Source organism: Temnothorax americanus, unplaced genomic scaffold (genome assembly GCF_048541705.1).
Source record: "Temnothorax americanus isolate GAGA-0224 unplaced genomic scaffold, ASM4854170v1 Scaffold22, whole genome shotgun sequence".
In the NCBI taxonomy this organism is placed as follows: Eukaryota; Metazoa; Arthropoda; class Insecta; order Hymenoptera; family Formicidae; genus Temnothorax; species Temnothorax americanus.
The window spans coordinates 528702-549403 of NW_027509360.1; the positions used below are offsets into that span (position 1 = coordinate 528702).

Here is a 20702-nt window from a genome sequence, read left to right on the forward strand (position 1 = left end):
ATTGGTCAATTCTTGCGACTCCCTGTTTGCAATTTTGGCGAAGGCGAGAAGGGAAGTTCTAGTGCAGTCCAGTGCAGCGAAAACAGACCTCGTGTGTTCCGATATTCACTGCCAGTACTGAAAATCTATAGTTTGCGTCGAAAATCTATAGTTTGCGTCACGTATACCATAGATTTTCAGTACTGGCAGTGAATATCGGAACACACCCACTGTTGAAAACTTTCTTCTTTTTTTTCTAGGAAACGGTAAACCAAAAACAAGATATACGTATTACAAAGAATTTGAGTAAATGTTATGTGGAGTGTGAAAGATATAAAACACAAGTCGGTTCAAACCTCACTAGGATTCAAAAGGAAACAAAATTTTTCTGATTTATTTCTCAAATAATAAGTATAAGAATTCTAAAAAATTTATATATATAATATAAATATATTATAAAACTATATTTATAACAAGAATTTTTTTTTATAAAATAATGTCATTTTGTTTTTGATTTAACTAATTTTTTCTATTTTTTTTTTTTCAGAATCTAATGAGAGCCTATATAAACACTACAGCATTTGAAGTTGAAAGTGCCATAAAATTGTGGTTGGTCAAATCTAAAGAAAGAATGCAAAAAAAACAGTAAGTGGTCGATTACTATCTGTCTGACTGAGTACATGTACATGTGTGTTAAAAATATATAAGTGCAAAGTGTAAAATGTATTAGTTTTTATGCATTTACTCTGTACAATTCTCTTGTCACTCTCTCTCTCTCTCTCTCTCTCTCTCTCTCTCTCTCTCTCTCTCTCTCTCCTAAGTTACAATATCTAAATTGTATAAATAAAGCACAAATTGTACGAATACATATACGTATTATTTATTTCGTACAAAACAAATAATTTATAAGTTTTATTCCTTTAAATATATATTTTTATATAGCTTCTGATTATATTATATAAAATATATAAGACTATATATTTGTGACCTGACTTATATTGCACTGTTTATCTTACTTATTTACTAATGTTAATCTCACTAATATTGCTCGGCATAGTGTGTACAATTTGTGCAACTTACGCAAGCGATTCTCAAAAAGAAATCTCGTTCAGTTTGGAAAAATATATCAAGATGCGCATGAGATTTAATTTTAGAATTGCAATTAACATACGTTAGAGCAAAGTTAAGTTACATTCGAACAAAGTTAGAATTATGCTAGAAGATACAAATAATCACACATTTATAAGATACGTATAATAAAGAAATACAAACAAAATCACTCATAGAATAAAAATTTATCATCGTCTTTCTGTGCAGATATTTCTCTCAGTATAATTTACAATATATTGGAGCAAGCCTGAATGGACAATTTTTTTGTTCAACCGCTGCAACGAGAAATATCAGATCAGATGAAGAAATTATGTGAGTATTACGTTAAAGCTACTTCTAGCAAAACTGTTCTGACTAATTTATGAGGTAAGTAGAAAAGACGTAGAAAAGACGTAGAAAAGACACAGGAAAGGTAGAGCAGCTTAAGACACAAGGAAGCGGAATGGCTGGTGCCGGTCAGTCGCTGACTGGCTGTGCCGAGTTTTGTTTCAGAATCTTCAGTATACCGGTGCGATTCGCGGAGAAGACGAGGGACAGCCTCTCCTCCGCCTGGCGCAGCGGAGTCCTGTTCTGCAAATTGCGCACGTTGGTGCACGCACCGTGTCTGATGAGCAGGCCGACGGACTTGACGTTGCCGGCCACGGTCGCCAGATGCAAAGGCGTGTCGCCGTTGTGATCCTTGGCGTCCACGTCGCAGGTCGCGCAGTTCAGCAGCAGCTTCGCCGCGTCGACGCGGTCGTTGAGGCACGCCAGGTGCAACGGGGTACGATCCTCCGGCCTCGTCGTCACGTTCACGTTCGCGCCGGCGTCCAGCAGCAGCTGGACCATCCTGGTGCGACCGGTCGCGCTCGCCACGTGTAACGCTGTCTCGCCTAGGCCGTTGCAGGCGTTGATCGTAAGCGCTCGTCGCCGCTGCCGTTGCTCCAGCTTACCCTCGCCGATCGCCGAGCACCGTTCGCAGTCGCAGAGTGGATGATGGCACGGATTCGCACGGGCGCCTGGCGCCCGCTCGCGATAAACTTCCAGTCCCAGGTAGTAACACGCCAGGCATACGTCGCCGTCGGTTATCGCGGCGAATAGCTTGTCCATCATACGATGTTGCATCGCGTTGGCGTAGCTCTTAGGACGCGACGGGCTCTTATTCTCCAACGTGGCCCAGCGACGTTGCTGAAAGGGCACCGATTGACGAGGCTGTCCGAGGGCACGCCGCTGAGACGGGGCAACGTCGTCGCGGATGTTGCTCGACGTCGCGTTACATCTGAGCGATTCGGCGATGGTCTCGTTGTACGTCACCATCGACGGGCTCTGACCCTTCTTGTTGGTAATCTTGCAGCTCGCGCCGTACTCCAGGAGGATGTCGACGATCGCGCAATATCCCCATCTGGCCGCGAGATGCAGCGGCGTGTCGCCGTTGTCATTCGCGACGCTCGCGTTGATCGGCATCCTCATGTGTTCCGACAGGTACAGTAACGCCTTCACGCAGCTCTCGTGACCGCGGTCCACCGCCAGGTGTAACGGCGTGTTTCCCCGCGAGTCCGTCACCGCGGGATTCGCGTTCGCGTGCAGCAGTAGCAGCAGGATGTTCTGATGGCCCTTGATGCAGGCGTAGTGGAGAGCCGTCATGCCGTTTGAGTCGACGGCGTTTATATCCGTGTCGCGGTCGAGAAGATGGTCCACGATCACTATCCGATCGTGCAGCACAGAGACGTGCAACGGTGTCAGACCCTTGTCATCCTTGGGATACGCTTTTAGGTCCCGTTGCCTCGTCCAGTTTCGCTCGCAGGACGCACAGGTACACAATGGATGGCAAAGCGTAACGTCGTTGACCCGATTGGATCCGTCGTAAGTCAAGATTCTCTTTACCTCGGACAGATTGCCGTTTTTGATGCACGCGAACAAATAACCGACAGACGAACGTTCCGATTCATCCATTGATCGACCATATTTTTCCAGATTATTCGCGCATTTCTCCTCGCCGTAAATTACCCCGGATTTGACGTGCACGATCGCGGCTTCCAGCGAAGTTATCAAGAAGCCAGTCTCGTCCGCCTCGTAAGCGGAGCTCGTGGAGAGACGAAACTGTTTCATGAAGCATAGCTGCGCCGTCCAGTTCGACAGGCCGGCATTGACGACGAGGAACACGAGCACCGGCAGGAGATCGTCCGACGTGACGGACGACGACGTTCCGCGCGACACGTAATTCACGGTCCTCCTGAGGCACTCGATCTTGCCCAGCACGGTCACGAAGCAATCCAATCGCGACAGTTCTACCTTTCCCCCGTGGACACGGGACTGCAAGTCCGATCGTACTCGGAGATCGCTCAGTTGGATTCCGTCTAAATTCCTAATAATCTTGTTCAGATTCGCATCCTCTATGGCAGTACAGGCGGACACCGATTTCAGCAGGACGTCTCTTAATGCGTAGAGAACGTACGTCTCCAGTGACACTCTGACGTTCCACCGATACTGCTCGTTGCCCGGAGCCCTCTCTCTCAACGACGCGTTCTCCAGCAGCATCTCGAGGCAAGTCGCGTACAGCTCGTGCACCAGATCCCTTTGCGCCTGCAACGGTTTACGCTCTAGATTCTTATTAACGTACAGGAAGTCTTTGATCTTGGCCTCGAAGTCGTCGCGCAGCTGCCCGTCGGGCAGTTCCGCCTGAAGGAAATTCACCGCCTCCTGGAGATTCGTAATCACGCTCACGCAGTTGTCCGAGACGCACATGCTGGCCTCCAGGGGCCGCTCGATGCACCTACGGGGCACGACAACAACGTCAAGCCAACATCCGAATGATCCGAAATTGTATCATTCAAGTGCCAGCTTACCATACACGATATTTACGCAAATCATCGCTGTAGAAGATCTCCTCGAAGAGCAAGCGCGAGGAATACTGCTCCACGTCGTTGTGGTTGACGCGCAGGACCCGGTCCTCGAGTAGGATCTCCCTGCCGCTCAGGCTGCTGAAGCGGGCGACGGAGAGGTCCTGTCCGGGAACCAGGATGTGAGCGTTCACCTCGTTCTCCCGCAACCTGCGGCTGGCGAAGCTGTCGCTGCGCGGAACGCAGATGATCCAGCCTTCCTGGACGGCCCGCAGAAACATGGCGCTGTGTTCATCCCGGAGAGCCTGCAGGAACCGATTCTCCGACAGATCCTCGTCGTATCCCGCGTTCATGATCGGGGACCGGCAACGGGGGTGAGTGTCACGTGGAAGACGATGAAGCGAATCGACACAGCAGGAATCGCCGGTGTCGTCGGCGAAGCGCCTGACATCGCGCACGGCGCACGGTGCAAATTTACGACAGCCGGACGAAACTGCGAGCTGCAAGTTGAGGTTAAAATTAAGTTAGGTTAGGTTATACTAAACACGGCAATTCTGCAGTGTTCTGGTCGTGTCGTCGTCGTCGTGTCCAGCCGCGAACCTCCGCTAGCTAAGCCGCTAGGTAATAATTGAATGTGATTCGTTCTTTCCTTTGAATCCAACCAATCACACTTAATTGCTACCTAGCGGCTTAGCTAGCGGAGGTGCGGCAAAACGCAGCCATTTAACCAAAAATTTCTCTCACAGTTTTTATAAACTTTCGTCTTACAATGCTTATATGTATGTTGTATGAATAATTTACTTGCATGATGGAGGCAAAATATGTAAAGCGACATATATTGCAAGATTAGCAATAAAACGACAACAATTAAATATAGATCAACGATAATGAATATCTTTCCTTTAAATAACGAAGTATATCTTAAAATTTCTTTAGAAAAGCACTTAGTTTTATTAATTATTAAACATATTATATTTTCGGTGATAACTATTAATTCCGGTAACCACAATATTTGTCAAAGTAATCTTTTGCACTCGCTTTTATTAAATACGAACACTATTATATGAGAATTATGAATTTTGTTCTCACGCTTATTTCACAGCGTGCACGGCGATAAACCTACAATAGACCGTAGAATTATACATACGCATATAAAAATTGCTCGGCAGTAAAACTCAATCATGAAATAATACAAAAATGACTCGCCGCGAATCTATCACGAACAATCGAAGATGATCATTGCTAATCCCGCGAGAAAATATGAAATATTCATCTTGTTCTCTCTCCAATGACCTTTCCAAAATCGTCGATGTCCCGACAAAATTAAGCGAGAGCCACTCTCTTAATTCACGGTTGATTAATTATATTATGTCAGTGCCCAGGAAAATCACCGTCGGATGAACGTTTTCCCCGGATAAGACGGTTTAAATAATGGAATATCATGTAACATAATACATTTGGTATATTAGGTTATATTCACACGTTTAATTATTATTTTTGATGCTCTTATTATATTCTATTTTACTTATATAGGCGCGCGCGCTTACGCAGCAAGGGAGAAAGAGGGGCGCACACATTTTTCTTATTTTTACTCTATGTACATATTCAACATTTTTTTAATAATCTTTGTTTTAATGCTTTTTCGTATAGTGTAAGAGTAAAAAGAGATTAATGTGATTAATGTAAGAAAAGGGACGTATGATTTTGAAAGAATCACGCTGCTTTTGAAATCAATATTAAAGTAAAGACATGACAAAATTAAAAAAAAAATTAAAGTGTAAATCCCCTATTTTTATATTCTACCATATTCTATTTGAAAAATAAGAAAATCTACGTTCCCTCGTTATTTCACAAAATAAATACTTATTTAGGCATTATTTAAAACAGTTTGTCTAAATTGAGGAATAACTGAGACATATCTGTGAAACATTAAACGATCTATCTTTATGCGAGAATATGTATTCTTCTAGAATTGTGTGGGATGTGAAATATGACCGCCGGAGTAACTTCAATTTCTTTGAACGAGAACGTACAACGAGTGATTGATGTCGACGATATCGAACGAATGTCAGGTAACGGAGGGGAGAGCGATATAAAAAGTGAAATCGATGTAGACTCGTATACTGGATCTATTGCTTTTCAAGGCGTTCGGAATCTAAACCGCAGATCTTTTAATCCGCGAGAAGATGAAGCATTAAATCATCCGTTTCTAAGTGAACCGTCTTGGCCGCGTGTCGATCGATCACCTCCTCATGAAAGACGATGCAGAGAACAGCGACGAGGACGGCGACGACGATGGAAACTTAGTAATTGCTTTCGGTGTACATCGGCTGGGAGAGACGAGGCACATAACTCGCAAAAATAGCCGCCCGAGAAATCTCTGATATGTCCGCGAAAATACCGAGATCGGTTTTTACACGAATGACTAAGACACTCGCGCTTCAAAGAGAATCCTTACTTATAATACTTATACCTAAAATACATATTTTGTTTTGTAAATGCTAATGTGTGCGTATACACGATGGACAGATCTATATAATATTTCTGGAAATAACGCAATTTAGGAAAACATATTTTAGACTAAAGTTGTTCGCAGATTCAAAAAAAAACTTGAATATATATATATCAATGCTTCCATCGATGAATGATGGAATATTTTTTCTTTTCTAAAAGACGCCGCATAAAGAGTATTTAAAAATTATTAATTTCTTAAAACAGAATGATTTATTACTAGATCTCGTTATTGGTATTATTATTTATTAATTTATAATTAACATGCAGGTAATTATCTGCTGTCATTAAAATTTTTTAATGTTTCTACACAATAAGCAATTTTAACTTTGCCTTAAACTTTCTCGACAGTACTATATATTCAATTTCTTATTATACAATTTTAGCACCACACATAAGTGAGAGATATATTACAGGATACGATATTAATCGAGTTGGAATTATATCTACTTTATAACATGTAATTATTTTATCGCAGGACATTCCCTCCTCGAGAGACGCACCACCCACGTACTCCTCGATATTCGCCGATTCGCTCTCGCGCGAATTGACCTTCCCAGCGAATGATCGATCGTTCGTCGTGGCGCGAATTCCACCACCCACCTATACCCAAGCGCAAGGAATCGGTCTCGTGGAACCCTCGTCAGTGGATCCATTCGTCTCTGTATCCCGTAAAACGATCTCGAGATACCTTCGCGACCAGCTCTAAAAGATATTGTTTTAAAGCGGACTTTCATTTGAGATACGATCGCATGCCTCGTTAAAGTTTCCCTAAGAAAATCTTATCGTTATAAGTTATAATTATCGACTAACTCGTATGAGTTTCAACAATTAAATGGTTCTTAAAATTGCGAAGTATTTTGACGAGATATAAAAAAGATATTATATAACTCCCTCTCTCTCTCACTTAAAATATTTTTTCCAGGGAATTCGACAATTAACGATTAACTCGCGCGCTAGCTAATTAAAAAATTACTTCAATACAATATACACAAATACTTAGTCCTGAAACGGCTAACGAGATGTATGATTGTGATCTAATTTTTTTTTTCAGCAAACACCACGAGTGACTGGCCGCGAGTACCCGCGGCTGCTATTTGTCCCCAATGCTCGACGCTTATTATCACTGTCGTGGTGGTGCGTCGATCTACGATTACTCACCTTACCGCATTAACGCTCTTTTTGCTGGGGTACGTTTAACATGCGAAAGCGACAAGTGAAATTTCGCCTTATAATAAATCACGCTTTTATAAAAGATCGCACTTTCCATTACACAATTCTTTATCGGTAATTTAATCGTTTATTATTATATACTAATACTTTTTTTTGTCGCTTGTTTAATTCTTAGTCCCCAACATCGCTGATTAATTAACGTCCAAATGTGCCTAGTGCTTGAAATAATTAACAAACCATTTCTTTTGATAAATATTATAATTAATATAATACACGACATTTTTAGCTTTATAACAAATGTATAGAGATTGTTTATACATAATATAGTATATAATACATCAGCTATATAATAATAAATAATAATTTATGGCGTTCTTCTTATCGCAGGTGCTGGCCATGCTGCGTGATACCGTACTGCATGGATTCCTTCAACAATACGGACCATTACTGTCCTATCTGTCGCGCGTATCTCGGAACTTACACGCCGCGATAAACGCGAACGTCACGCGCGAAGCAATTTGGAGAGCGGTGTGTAGCGACTTTCATCTCGCGTTCTTCCCATTATTCTTCATCTCGCGATCAAAAATGTGAGATGACGAAATAATATATTTATGCAAGCAAACTTTCCAAACTGCATCATGTTTAAGGTAATTGCTCTTATCTAACGATATGCAGCAATTATGATCAATAAGCGGCTAGAAAGTGAAGCGCTTATCGCGACTCAGGGGACAAACACAATGCGTTATTCGGGGAGTCAATTAAATTTCTCGACTTTCTCTAAAACTCTTGCGCGTGGGTGGACAATTTAGCCCCGCAGTCGGACATTTACAGTTTGCTGCATGGTATATAGACCGTGTAAACAGTATTTCTGGGTATATTTAACTTGACACTTGGGATCCCCGTGGAAGTTAGTTGACGTCCCGTCAAGTGAAATACGCGATCGGCCTTCGAGAATCGTGGTTTTCGCATTTCAATATTTTTCGAAGAAATTTTTTAATAAGGAAACCGTAATTTTACCTGCGATATTCGAAATTTCGTAGCATCACCTTTTCGACTGTATATAGAAACGCGCTGGGAATCTCAGAATGATCAAAGATTGGTCATTAATCGCGCTTCTGATGTGCTGCATCGTGTTTCGCGTTTACGTCGATGCCTGGAACAATCGCGGCAGGCACAGAATCGCGGACAGAAGACGATTGTGGCAAATGAATGATAACGGACCTGCTCTTTCCGCCGCTGGGACGACGAAACGTAAATGGGAATTGTCAAAATTTCCGAACAATAATCGCACTCAAATCGCCAGGGAGAAAAGACGTGAGTGCAACAATAAATATCGCAGCTTAAGAAAATCCAAAGGAAAGGGAAAATTACTCTTTTTACAGTGTTCTTATATTCAATAATGATTTTTTGTGTCGTGTCAAAATTTTGAAAAATGATATTAAAGTTGTAAAAACGATCGATATATAAATAAATTTTTAAAACTATCAAAAGGCTACCTATCTTGGAGAATATCGCGTTCAGCGTTAGAAAATTAATGAAGAACAACCGCTCTCTTCTTTCTTTTTTATCTGTAAAGAAGATCGTTTCTTTGTTGAGTTGTGTGTATTCGACAGCGTGGTAAAGAGAGAAACATAATATATATATTATGCAATTATTACGCACATTTGTACAATATAGTCCTCTCGCTGTTCACGCTGGTGACATTCGACAACACCATCTGCGGCGGATTGAACGGGGAGAACGGCACGTGCGTCGCCGCGGCGGAATGCGCGCAACGCGGGGGTGTCGCCAGCGGTGTTTGCGCGAATGGTTACGGGGTCTGTTGCATAGGTAAATATCTACATTCGTTCTCCAAATTTGAACATTTCGACACTGACCTGACTGGCCGTTTTTACGATGAAATTTCTCAATCCACATTTTTACTCCGTTCCCTCGTAGTCACGGTCTCCTGCGGCGGGATAACCGCCGACAACAACACACACTTTGTCAACCCGAATTATCCGTCCGCCTTCGACGGCATGGACTCGTGTCAGGTGACACTGGTGAAATCGGATCCAGATGTATGCCAGTATCGGTACATATAGCATATATATATTATTAAGAATATTAAAACGTTCGACTATAAGGGTGCAAATAATTAAGGAAGTAAAGTAAAGGGTGTCGAGCTTTGAGAGTAAGTTAACGTTATAATAATTTTAATTACTAATAAGATACGTAATTATTATATAAATCGGACGTTTTGGCTCTGCTTTGAGCCATCATCAGCCATCATCAGCGATAATAGTTAAATCAAAGTAAAAACTTCGACGATATAATTGTCAATTAACTTTTTAAGTTATTTATTCATTTAAGAAATTTTATGAAGATATCACCTTGCTCAGCTTGTTTTCCTTTTTCGTAGATTGGACTTCGTACAGTTTAATATCAGGGGCCCGGAAACGACGAATAACGTCTGCACTTACGACCAATTCATCGTTTCCGGTGGCAATCCGGTGCCGATAATATGCGGTAACAATGACGGAAATCACAGTAAGTGGCAAAAAAGGAGAGAGAGAAAGAGAAGAATATTCACTTTATCTTTTCTTCGTCGATACTATATCGTTTAGGTCGCGATTCGATTCTCTAAACGAGCTAAATACTTTTTACAGTGTACATAGACACGGGAGTCGGCCAAACCAACCCGGTTACATTGACTTTCGTTACGAGCGGCAACTCCTTTTCGCGATCGTGGAAGGTTCGTATCTCGCAGATACGATGCAGCACGATATACCGAGCTGAGGAGGGCTGCCTTCAGTATTTCACCGGAGTCTCTGGCCAGATAAAGTCCTTCAACTACGATCCTACGACCGGGCTGCAATTGTCGAATCAAGATTACAGTATATGCATCAGGATGGAGAGGAACTTTTGCGGAATTCAATACATGGCGTGTCCCGACGATGGTAGACACTCTCTGTGTGTATATAGTGTAGAATAAAATAATAATGACTCTCCAACAATTTTTAACATATATATAGCTTTACTTTATTTGAATCTCTTTAGAGCTGACGGTATATCTAGTGCAATTCATTTACAGCTCAAGGGATGATGATATCCCCCGCATTGGGTTCAGCGGGTCAAATAATGCGTAGCAACGCATTCACGCTGACAGGAAATACACAGGCCACACAGATCGTGTCGATGACAGGAACATCCTGTATGACCGATTGGCTGTCGATACCGTGCGCCACGAATCTGGGTCGGCTACCCTCGTCGCCGATGACGTGTGTCGATCGATTGTGCGGCGGTACCTTTAACTCGGAAGCTCAGAACTTGAATGGATCATCTGTTATCAGTGAGTACCTTTGTCGCTGATCCTGATCAGAAATCCCATCAATTCTTTCGTCATTGAATTACTATTAAATTGTTTTTGGCCCTGTGTATGTGAAAATCAAATCGAAACGTAAAAATTGAAAATGACGGATCTAATGTACATGTAAGAAATAAAATATTTTTGTTTAATTTCGATCATATTGTGTATTATAAAGTTTCTTGGATCACTGAATATGAAAATTATATCAATGTAAAATGCTTATAATGGCGGATTTAATAATAAATGAAGAAAGTAGAATATTTTCAAATTCTAATAAAGTTTGCATTGAGACGCTTTCAAGATGTTCTTATGCAAAATATGTATACAAGTTCTATATAGGTATATATACATATATCCACTTCTTCAATTATTCTTTCAGGCACTGTAAAGCCGTTCAGATTAATTTTTCACACGGACAGCACCGAGGGACCCGGCGACGTTGGAAATAGAGGCTTCTGTCTTAATTACGTACAACAACCGTGCACGACGAAATTAAAATAGAGGCCATTCCGTTAAGCATAATTGAAGGGACTTAAGCGTAAGGATTACGGAATTCCCCAATTATTTCGGAACTTTTAACACATATATTTTTTTCGTAACAATCGACGTACAAAGAATACGCTTAAAAAGCAACTGGTAACTTAGCTTTATACATAAATGTGCCGTCGCGTATAAATAAAAAAGTATGCGTGTCTCTCCCAACGTGTGCGAACATTCTTTTACGTTCGTATCACGGGAACTCACCTGAGAAGAGAGACGCATCTTTTCAAATTTTTAGCTGTATCGTGTACTTAATATATGGAATCGATGACAAAGTACAATATAGTATCGATAAAATATTGCGAACTATAAAAACGGGACGGTAAAGATCATCGTCGTAAAAATTATCGTGCTACCGTAATTAATCGATCAATTATACAGAATAATAGCGGTAGAATATTACAATTACAACATTTATAATATTCACAAACTTTGCATCATTAACGTCTGCAGATTGGTAGGTTGATTAAAAAGGGGGCGGAGGAATATAATGTAATTTAAACCAACGCTATATATAGATGTGTACATGCATTTATACATTTAATAAAATTGGAGAGAGACAGCTTTCTCCATCTTACTCTTACTATTAGAAAGCACAAAATTCCAGTAATGTGTGCTTGTAGACAAAATGCACATATACACGCGCGCGCGCGTACGTATGTGTATAGACTATATATGCATATAATATTGTATGTATACATATAATATACGGTATATACAAGCCGCATCCCATCAAGTTCGAAAAAATTTGATGAGAGACAATAATGAAGGGTATCAATTGAAAAACGAGAGTAATTATATATGTTTGAATATAATATTAAAGATATAATGATTTTTAAATAATATCGATTAAAATTGATCGTTCGCTAGTACCAATCACCGTTTAGTTACGTTTATAATTATACCACTGCTATACGTTTCTGAATGCGGAAACAGGACCTCGCGAATGGCTAACTCATCCTTAATCATTTATTATTTAAAAATTGTCATATACTTTACTAAACCATTCGTTCAAGCAGTCAAGTAATTACTCTCACCTGTATCTCTTTTACCATATATTAAATTTTTTTAATCTAACAGGGGACACATACTGTATATATATGCAGAGAATACGCATCGGGACACAATATATATTATTTCGTATGTAATTACCCTTAAAAGTGATCAAACATCTTAAAAACCTTATGATTTTTATATATATAATATTTTATTTATATAAAATAAAGAGAGAGAAAGGAGAAGTAGTGATGGGTCTGAGTATTAATTCTCTTCTTCTAAATGTTTTCGAACAATTCTATCGTCAAAGACTCCGGTTGCCTTTGGATATCATTTGAAATTACAAATTCTAGAAAGTCTTGAATTTGTGTCTAGAAAATCTTTTTTTTTTTTTTAAGTTCGAGAATATATCTAAAATATTTTACAAATTCTTTTAAAAATAACAGTATATGTATAAAATAAAATGAATTGTGTACGTGAAACAATGTAAAGCGTTATGAAAGAAAGGATATACACATTTCAATATCTTCAAAATTTTCAAAACTCCCCGCACTTTAGGTATATTCAAGACTCTTTTAAAAACTATTTGGTTTTAATTTATTATAACTCCATAATTAGAATTATAATATTGAAAATTTGTGTTATATGTTCAAAATTCGATATACGTTGGTCCCATCACGAAGAAGAAAAGAGTATATAGAAACAAGCTTTTTGCAGCTTGCTTGAGAAGGTACAAATAGAATACGTTCCTCTGAAATAATAGATTTCTAAAACTCTTCTTCAAATGTTCTTGGAATGCTTGGTCAATTTTTCGTGAGACGCATAGTTATAATATATCAGACGTTGGAGGAACAACGTTAAAACCATAATTCTATCGTTTAACCGTACAGCGGTATTACAATCGTTTCTCGTTATCGCTTTACGCATTACAAATCCAAACGTTCTCTATTTTAACGCAAATCAGATACCATTCGCCTTTAAAACATACTCGGAAGTGCAACGACGATCGGCTCGCTTTAAGAATGTTATGTCAAGCAAACTGATCTTATTCTACAGTCTAACAACCATCACTGTTACAATAAATTTCCCTTATAAATCTTTTAAAAACGGTACAATAGTTCTTCCATCGTTTCATTCGATATAATTCAACATGTGATTCGCATTTACCTTTGAACAGCTAATGTTAAAACGTGAAAATGTTATCCCCTTATAATAACTACAGAGCAATAACATTGAAATTATTTACAACACAAAAAATAAATTAAAGAAGTCATGGGGTAGACGTCCGAAAATAAGAAGAAATTTATTAAGCGAAAATGTTATTAGATGCACACGTATCCTTCGATGATTTGATTATTATTTAATTATTCTACGTGCTTTTACGCGAATATAGCTATACTTATTCAATTCAATTTTGCATTTTATTGAATAAATAATACTGAACGTTCTCCGAGATCATCTCTAATTATATATGTACCCGATACTTTTCTCTTCCTTTTCTCTTTACAAGATAACCGTAAAAATATCAAAGCGTTAGTGATTGATTGAGTAAACAATGTATTAATATCCCTAGCAAGAGTTGCCGATGTTGGACCAAGCAATCGTTACAGGCCGCTAAAGTATATATATATATATTTCTAGTGACTGTAAAATTAATTATTCTTAACACTTAAGCGCCCGTGGCAATATTATCAGTATTAGCGATAAGCGTTTTAACTAGCACCACATGATCAAAGTGTAAAATTATCGAGGGATATGTATCGTGAAATGAATCTTTTTCTCGACCGAACGTAATTTAGTACCGTAAGCGAAATAGGCAAAATTTAAATTGTTTTCATTATTGATTATTACATGGTAGTAATTCAATGTTGTCGCATATCACAAAATTGACAAGATAGAAAGAATCGCTCCTTGCCATTTATCTGGAATAATTATTTGTACTAAATAAATTTAATTTATACGGATTGATTGGTTAATGTCGTAAAATCGATATCGCATTTTGTACAAATCTGGCATTAGTGGCAGTGCAAGATCTGTGATGAACGGATTAACTGTTTTCGATCATTGCATTTTTTTCACCATTTGAATTTATTAATTACAAATGCATACTTGACGTAAATAAAATTATTGCCAAATATGAACCGAATATACGCAAATATTGACGTCGTTCGATTACAGTCTATGTACTCTGTAAGATTTTCCAAAAATATGTGTTTCAGTCTGTGTCGTATAGAATTCTCGAGTTGATTCTGTGCGACGAAAATCACACGCGCAACGTTACAAATCACTATGCTACAGCCTGTTAAATTTGAAATTGTTAGAGATTGGTCGAATATTGGCAACTCTCTGTCGTCAAGATGTAATACACAAACATATCAAATATACGGATAAATCGCCAAACAAAACACCCCTCAACGAGACTCGGGGGAATTGTTATTTTTCTTTTCGGTCATTATATGCTGCAAGACGCACGCAATTATTTCATGCAATTATTCTTTATTCGCATGAGATTTCAAAAAATATGTCATCATGTCGATCGGTAGCGGAAACACAATGGTAGAGTTCTTTTCCGCCGATATCGTATTCAGTGTCTAAAATTAAAAGAAGAGCGTGGAAATGAAACGGTACGAAGATAACGACGACAATGTTTAATCATTAACAATACGTTCGATCGATAGCAATAATATATTAACAAAGATAATCCCGCACATATGCACAAAAATTGACTAATAATAATATTTACCTGCAAATAACGGAGTTGCAAGGCAGCCGGTGAGTCGCCGATGACTTCCGATGCTTCCCGCAGAGCCCTGCTGGCCTTCTGTTCACCTTCCGCGGCGATCACCTGATGAAATAATTATGAGATCGCGGATATTTAATGATATGAATAAAAAAATTTTGGTTTTCTACATTATATGTATGTTAACGTCTTACTTTAGCGCGTGCTTCACGTGCAGCTTCGGCTTCTGCCGCCATAGCCCGCTGCAATTGAACAGGTAGTCGTACATCTTTGCTATAAAATCATAAAAAAGTTGCAATTTAATATTGTTGTTATGTAAGTCTTTATCAATTTTATGATAATTACGTCTATTAAGCTATCACTTAATCCAAATATTGGATCTGTTACAATAATTGGTTGATTAATATCAGACTTGTATTTAGCATTTTGAAGAATGTCAATATTATAAATTTTTACAATAGGATTTTTTATATAGGTCCAATTTAATCACAAAAATCTTATCAATCTTAATGTTTATACAAATTTCTTCCAAAGAGCGAAAGTTCTAATAATATACCTACTCAGTTTTAAATAAAACTCAGAAAATTTATTCCAGCACGTCATTAGCTATAATATATCTATTAAAGTATGTCAAGCATATTTTTAATGTTTATTTTTATGTAATTTTTTAAGATAATTTTAACTTTAAGTTTCTCAAAATTGTGACACAAGAGAGCACTTTAGAGGCAATTATATTCAGTCATTAAAAGTAATTATTTTTTGTTGAACATAAAAAGTTACATTTTACTAAATACGTCATTACTGCTATATTAAACAGGACAAACGTTGTACATATACTCACATTTCTACTCGTTCTACCTTTATTCCCCAAGTATCAGTGGCTTCGTCTAGAGAAACCTAATATGAACGCGATCATCAAAATGTCATTAATGCATATTAATTCACTTTTTACACTTAGGGAACGTAGGGAGCAGATTTGTGCATAAATATCTTATATACCTGCATATTTCCGGAGATCGTTTCCCGCTCGCTTAATATTTCATGAAGCGGTCGCGTCCCCATGGTATTTCTCAGGGTTGTTTGAGCTAGCAGCCTCGTACTATGATGCGCGTTCTCCACATTCGCAATCGAAATGGTCGCATTATTAACGCGGTAGTAAACTACCGCATCAACGGATACTGTAACGCTATCCTTCGTCAATACCTAATATGAACAGACAGATAAATTTTTACATACATCCACATTCTATATTTAATACAATTCTTAATTTCTCTCCATATAATATTTCCAGTTCTATAATTTTTTGTTTTTAATTTTAATTTTATTGTATATATATTTTTTCTATACAATTTCCATATTTTACTAATATTAACCAAATAAATAAAAAAATCTATATTTATTAGACAGGAATGTAATGTTCAAGCAGTATTCAACGATCTTAATGGGCAATAATTGCGTGCAATTACCTCTTGCGGCGGTACGTCATATGTCCGCGTTCGCAGATCAACGCGCGCGTAGTTGTCTATGCACGGCAGGATGAAAAAGATTCCTATAAGCGTGAACACGATTATGTCGCTTCGATAGTCGATAACAAATCGTGCGTAAAATGTTTTGAAGCGGTGACATAATATAAAAAAAAGATGCGCCGTAAAAAAGGGTCGTAAATGTCAGCCGAATTATCTCTCGCCTTGTATATCTTCAAATTCTAGTCGCGTAGCGAGTACGAACAATATCAAGTTTTCTCTTATAATATAATATAGCGTAATTGTAAATGCTGTATATATATATCTTAATAAGTGCAAGACAACTTTACTTTGAATGTACGACAAAAATTTCAAGCTGTTTTTGGAAGATTATTATGAGATTCTTGGAAATCTTAAACATTCTGAATACTTTGAAAATATCTTAAAAGTTATTTCCTTATCACATGAACGATAGAAAAATACTTCTTCTTTATCATTTTTCTTCTCATTATTTATTTTAAACGTAGATAATAATTTTATTTTAAAAAATCCTTCAAATATCTAAACATTTGTAAGAAAACACATTTTCCAGATATTATAAAATCTTTCAAGTATTTCCAAGCATGAAAAGCTCTGAAGAACTTTCAGTAGCAAATAATATTTAAATCGATTCGAATCTTCGTATATGACTGAATTACTTGAAAATTTTCGAAGTTTAGACAAAGTTTAGGATCATTAGCCGTGCAGTAATAATTAAGCAGATTATATTTTTTTCTAAAACAAATGAATTAATGTAATGGTGTTAATCTTACCGGGACCCTTAGCACCGCCCGATAGAAGACGCCCCAGTCGAAATATGACGGCCCTTTCATATTCTTGTACGACCTAAAAATTAAAAAAAATATATGCATTTTGTATCGTAACTTGCAATTTCACTAGAATTTTGTAAATTAAAGATAATATAATTACAATTAATAAATATCATTACATTTAATTAATTTAATAAATACAATTGTGTAATTTAATACAATTTAATAAAATACAATTTCGCTAATAATCAGATGAAACCAGTCAAATTGATAACTTCACTTTATAAAAATTAAGGTTGCAGAGTAATCGATGACTGGCACTGCAGTGCCGTAAATTAATGCTCATTTTTATCGCGGAATTAGTAGGAAAGATCGCCGATACGGGCTATTAATAAGATAGCTTAATGAAAGCATATGATATAGCTGCGCATTGATACATATCGCGCTCAATGAGCCGCTTTAATAATATCGCTGTGAAAACGAGCACTGTGGACAAAGGCAGTATTATACACAAACTCCATGTAACTATAGTTACACTGGAACAACATTGCTAATTAAAACGCTCGTCGTCGCAACCGTCAACGAATAGCGAGAAATTTCGCAGACGAGAATAGCATTTCGAGGGATTTTTTTTTTAACTTTTCTCTTCCTCCGAAGAAGACTCTTACCTTAAAGCAAACGAAGAGGGAGAACGGCATCGTCAATATTACGACAATCCACGATAATACCACCAAGATGTTCCCGCATGTCGTCGAGTCTGACTGCGCGCTGTCATCTGCTACAATGCAATTTTTTGCAACGTTATTCGTTAAATAGTCGAAACGATTTGAATACGCGCATGAAATAAAAAATAAGTGCAGTCTCGAAATTAAAAAATTGAAGAGTTCATTTTCAAACCGTATTAAATCTCAAGTAAATAAAAAATGTACCAATATGTAATATTATTCGCGTGAATTTATGTATATTTTCTTCGCTTAGGGCCATTACAGTCGGTCTTTCTTATTTACTTGAATGTTGTCATAAACGGTTATTATGACTCACTTAATATTAAATTACTATTAAATCTATTTGGATGTGTAGTTCCAAAAAGATCCACTTCCCGATTTTATGAAAAAGTTAGTAAAAACGTCCCAGATGTTGTTCCCAAATAAATACCTTTAAAATGATTTTTGGCACAAATAACATTTAGTACACACATAAAATGTATGCGTGTACATATACATGTGATACAAAACCGACTGATACGTCAGTCAAAGAGTGAAAGGTTGAAGTGTTTTAAAGAAAAATTCAGTAATATTGATAATGATAAAATTAATAAATTTCTACGCACTTATTTTATTATTGTTCCAATAAAGGGAACGTGTAAACACATGAAGGGGCAGAATTCCTTCCTACGCACCTCACCCTACAGAAAAACTTAACTTAACACAATCTAATCTAATTTAGCCTAAAATTAGACTAGTTTGCGTGACGACATGTTCCATCAACCTGAAGCAATTTTCGCTTGAGTTGAAATCACATTAGAGACGTCAACTGGAACATTTAAGGTCAGGATCGTCCTATATCCGCGATTTGCGAATTCTTGCAAATAACTTAACGCCATTATTTTAATGTTATTCCGATTAATTTTTACTTTTACCAAAAACTCTTTTGAATATATTTATTTAAAAACATATACTTTTGAGTTTCATGAGAATCGAAAGTTGGTCCTTTTCTAACCTACAGCTCTATATTTTAAACAATAGATTTATTGTATAGAGATTTATGAAGAGGAAATTATATTGAGGTGACCTTAGCGATCTAATTTCTAATTACAGCACTCGTCAATAGTTGGGCGAAAGTTGAGCGTGTATCCTAAAAAGTTGCCATCGGATAACGACAACGTCAACACAATTACGTCGTTGTCGCTTGTCATAATTGTCCGTGACGGCTGTTATCTAGTTTTTTGAGTGTATACAACGTCTGATAACGTCCAGTGAATATTTCCGATTCTGACCTAACTTTCATTCTTGTCAAATAATTCAGGCAACAACTTGCAGTTTGCTTCTCGTCTTTTACTCTATCTCAGGTTTGCAATTGATGACATTAAGGATAAGAACTTGCCAGTTATATTATTGGCAAAATAAAGCAGTCAAAATATTTGTCTCAATCAATTTTTTAATTGAGTCCTAAATTAAAACTTAAAACGGAAATTTAAAAAACAAGATTGAATTTTTTAAATAGAATTTATCTAAAACTGAGAGAAGATTAAAATTAAACAGTAGCTTTATTTTGGAAAAAAAAAAATAAAAAAAAAATTATCATTATTTTCAGCCTTCGAAATATTTTCAAAAATAATTTTTATATCATATACTCCTCCCTTTTGCAATGTGTGTTCCCTGGAAATCTATAAGTACAGTTCTCAGAAAATTATCGCATTATCTGTGATTCATTTGCATATAGAATTCTGTCGTCTTTGAATAATATTAATGTTGACTGTTGCACAAGAATGCGAAATTACTTTGTGCGACAAAGTACGGCCTATATAGGTATGCTTCATCCTCATCGTTCCTGTTGTCATAGGAATAAAAAATACATTATAGTCATTTACCCAGCTAATCAATATCGATTAATCTTGTAAACAATATTTATTTATCCGACACTGATCTCATAGGGTATGATAAAATTCTCTACGATATTATAACAGGATAATTAACCAGCCTCGTTAAGCATTCCGGATATGAAGCACAACGCGATTGTAATACGTAAATAACGTGTTCGTAAACATACACATAGTCTCTATTAGAAGTGGTATCGAAAAGCGTAATTTTCTCAGATAATTTTCATTATATAATATTATAGTAAATGAATCTAGAAGCGTAGAACTCTTGCGCACACGCGCAAGTAGTGCAAGTAATTCTCGAGGCACAATTGCACAACAGCATGATAACAGTACACGTACATACACGATGATTGATTATTTTCGATCGCAGGAGTTAACGTGCGATCATCTTTTCGAAGCTAGACACTCGCGTGCAGATTTTTAATATCGGCAAAATAATTTTGCAATTATTTCTTCCTTCACTGAATTTACACGAGCGACAATGGATAAGCTGTAAAAATATTTTTACAAAACGCTCTTGTGTGTCCACACACATACACACACGTGCGTATGTATGTAAAGTAATATACAATTGTCATTGATTCTATACTAATGCCTTCGGCTGCTCTACA

The 20702-nt window shown here is 37.5% G+C and overlaps 3 protein-coding genes and 1 long non-coding RNA gene across 22 annotated transcripts in view; 2 read left to right on the plus strand and 2 right to left on the minus strand.

Annotated features, from left to right (window-relative positions):
- On the plus strand, positions 1 to 1371 carry LOC143898088 (uncharacterized). 2 transcript variants are annotated; one of them, XR_013257093.1, is made up of 3 exons: positions 1 to 245; positions 527 to 624; positions 1297 to 1371. It is a non-coding gene; the product is annotated as an uncharacterized LOC143898088 (long non-coding RNA). The 2 variants fall into 2 exon arrangements; XR_013257092.1 differs by having other exon boundaries at positions 1 to 624.
- Positions 1256 to 4748, minus strand: LOC143898074 (ankyrin repeat domain-containing protein 27-like). Its single transcript, XM_077407161.1, has 2 exons — positions 3915 to 4748; positions 1256 to 3841 (listed from the first exon to the last, which is right to left on the minus strand). The coding sequence occupies exons 1-2, from the start codon at positions 4259 to 4261 to the stop codon at positions 1546 to 1548; spliced, it is 2643 nt and encodes an 880-aa protein (XP_077263287.1). The 5' UTR covers positions 4262 to 4748; the 3' UTR covers positions 1256 to 1545.
- Positions 4143 to 11810, plus strand: LOC143898080 (uncharacterized). 4 transcript variants are annotated; one of them, XM_077407179.1, is made up of 10 exons: positions 4143 to 4282; positions 7474 to 7609; positions 7980 to 8120; positions 8657 to 8906; positions 9270 to 9422; positions 9531 to 9666; positions 9994 to 10121; positions 10241 to 10531; positions 10666 to 10923; positions 11321 to 11810. In XM_077407179.1, the coding sequence occupies exons 2-10, from the start codon at positions 7526 to 7528 to the stop codon at positions 11440 to 11442; spliced, it is 1563 nt and encodes a 520-aa protein (XP_077263305.1). In that variant the 5' UTR covers positions 4143 to 4282; positions 7474 to 7525; the 3' UTR covers positions 11443 to 11810. The 4 variants fall into 4 exon arrangements, with proteins under 4 accessions (XP_077263305.1, XP_077263308.1, XP_077263307.1 ...); XM_077407182.1 differs by lacking the exon at positions 11321 to 11810 and having other exon boundaries at positions 10241 to 10544; positions 10666 to 10848; XM_077407181.1 differs by lacking the exons at positions 4143 to 4282; positions 7474 to 7609 and having other exon boundaries at positions 8037 to 8120; positions 8633 to 8906.
- Positions 11503 to 20702, minus strand: part of LOC143898083 (band 7 protein AAEL010189) — a 17291-nt gene continuing 8091 nt past the window's right edge. For 8 of the 15 annotated variants that reach the window (XM_077407188.1, XM_077407186.1, XM_077407191.1 and 5 more), the window contains 8 exons: positions 18158 to 18267; positions 17493 to 17565; positions 16684 to 16766; positions 16217 to 16420; positions 16059 to 16114; positions 15412 to 15490; positions 15221 to 15322; positions 12476 to 15068 (listed from right to left, as the gene is read on the minus strand). In XM_077407188.1, coding sequence (XP_077263314.1) covers positions 14967 to 15068; positions 15221 to 15322; positions 15412 to 15490; positions 16059 to 16114; positions 16217 to 16420; positions 16684 to 16766; positions 17493 to 17565; positions 18158 to 18267 — 809 coding nt within the window. In that variant the 3' untranslated portion in view covers positions 12476 to 14966. Of the gene's footprint in view, positions 15069 to 15220; positions 15323 to 15411; positions 15491 to 16058; positions 16115 to 16216; positions 16421 to 16683; positions 16767 to 17492; positions 17566 to 18157; positions 18268 to 20702 lie in introns of all 15 variants that reach the window. The other 7 variants (XM_077407193.1, XM_077407195.1, XM_077407194.1 and 4 more) reach the window with 2 other exon arrangements.

Bases quoted from the DNA above. Each gene is read 5' to 3' on its own strand.
- LOC143898074 (XM_077407161.1), bottom strand. From the start codon at position 4,261: ATGAACGCGGGATACGACGAGGATCTGTCGGAGAATCGGTTCCTGCAG. The intron at 3,842-3,914 runs GTAAGCTGGCAC...CGTGCCCCGTAG, and splicing joins TTGCGTAAATATCGTGTATG to GTGCATCGAGCGGCCCCTGG.
- LOC143898080 (XM_077407179.1), top strand. From the start codon at position 7,526: ATGCTCGACGCTTATTATCACTGTCGTGGTGGTGCGTCGATCTACGAT. The intron at 8,121-8,656 runs GTGTGTAGCGAC...GACTGTATATAG, and splicing joins GCGAAGCAATTTGGAGAGCG to AAACGCGCTGGGAATCTCAG. The intron at 8,907-9,269 runs GTGAGTGCAACA...TGTACAATATAG, and splicing joins AATCGCCAGGGAGAAAAGAC to TCCTCTCGCTGTTCACGCTG.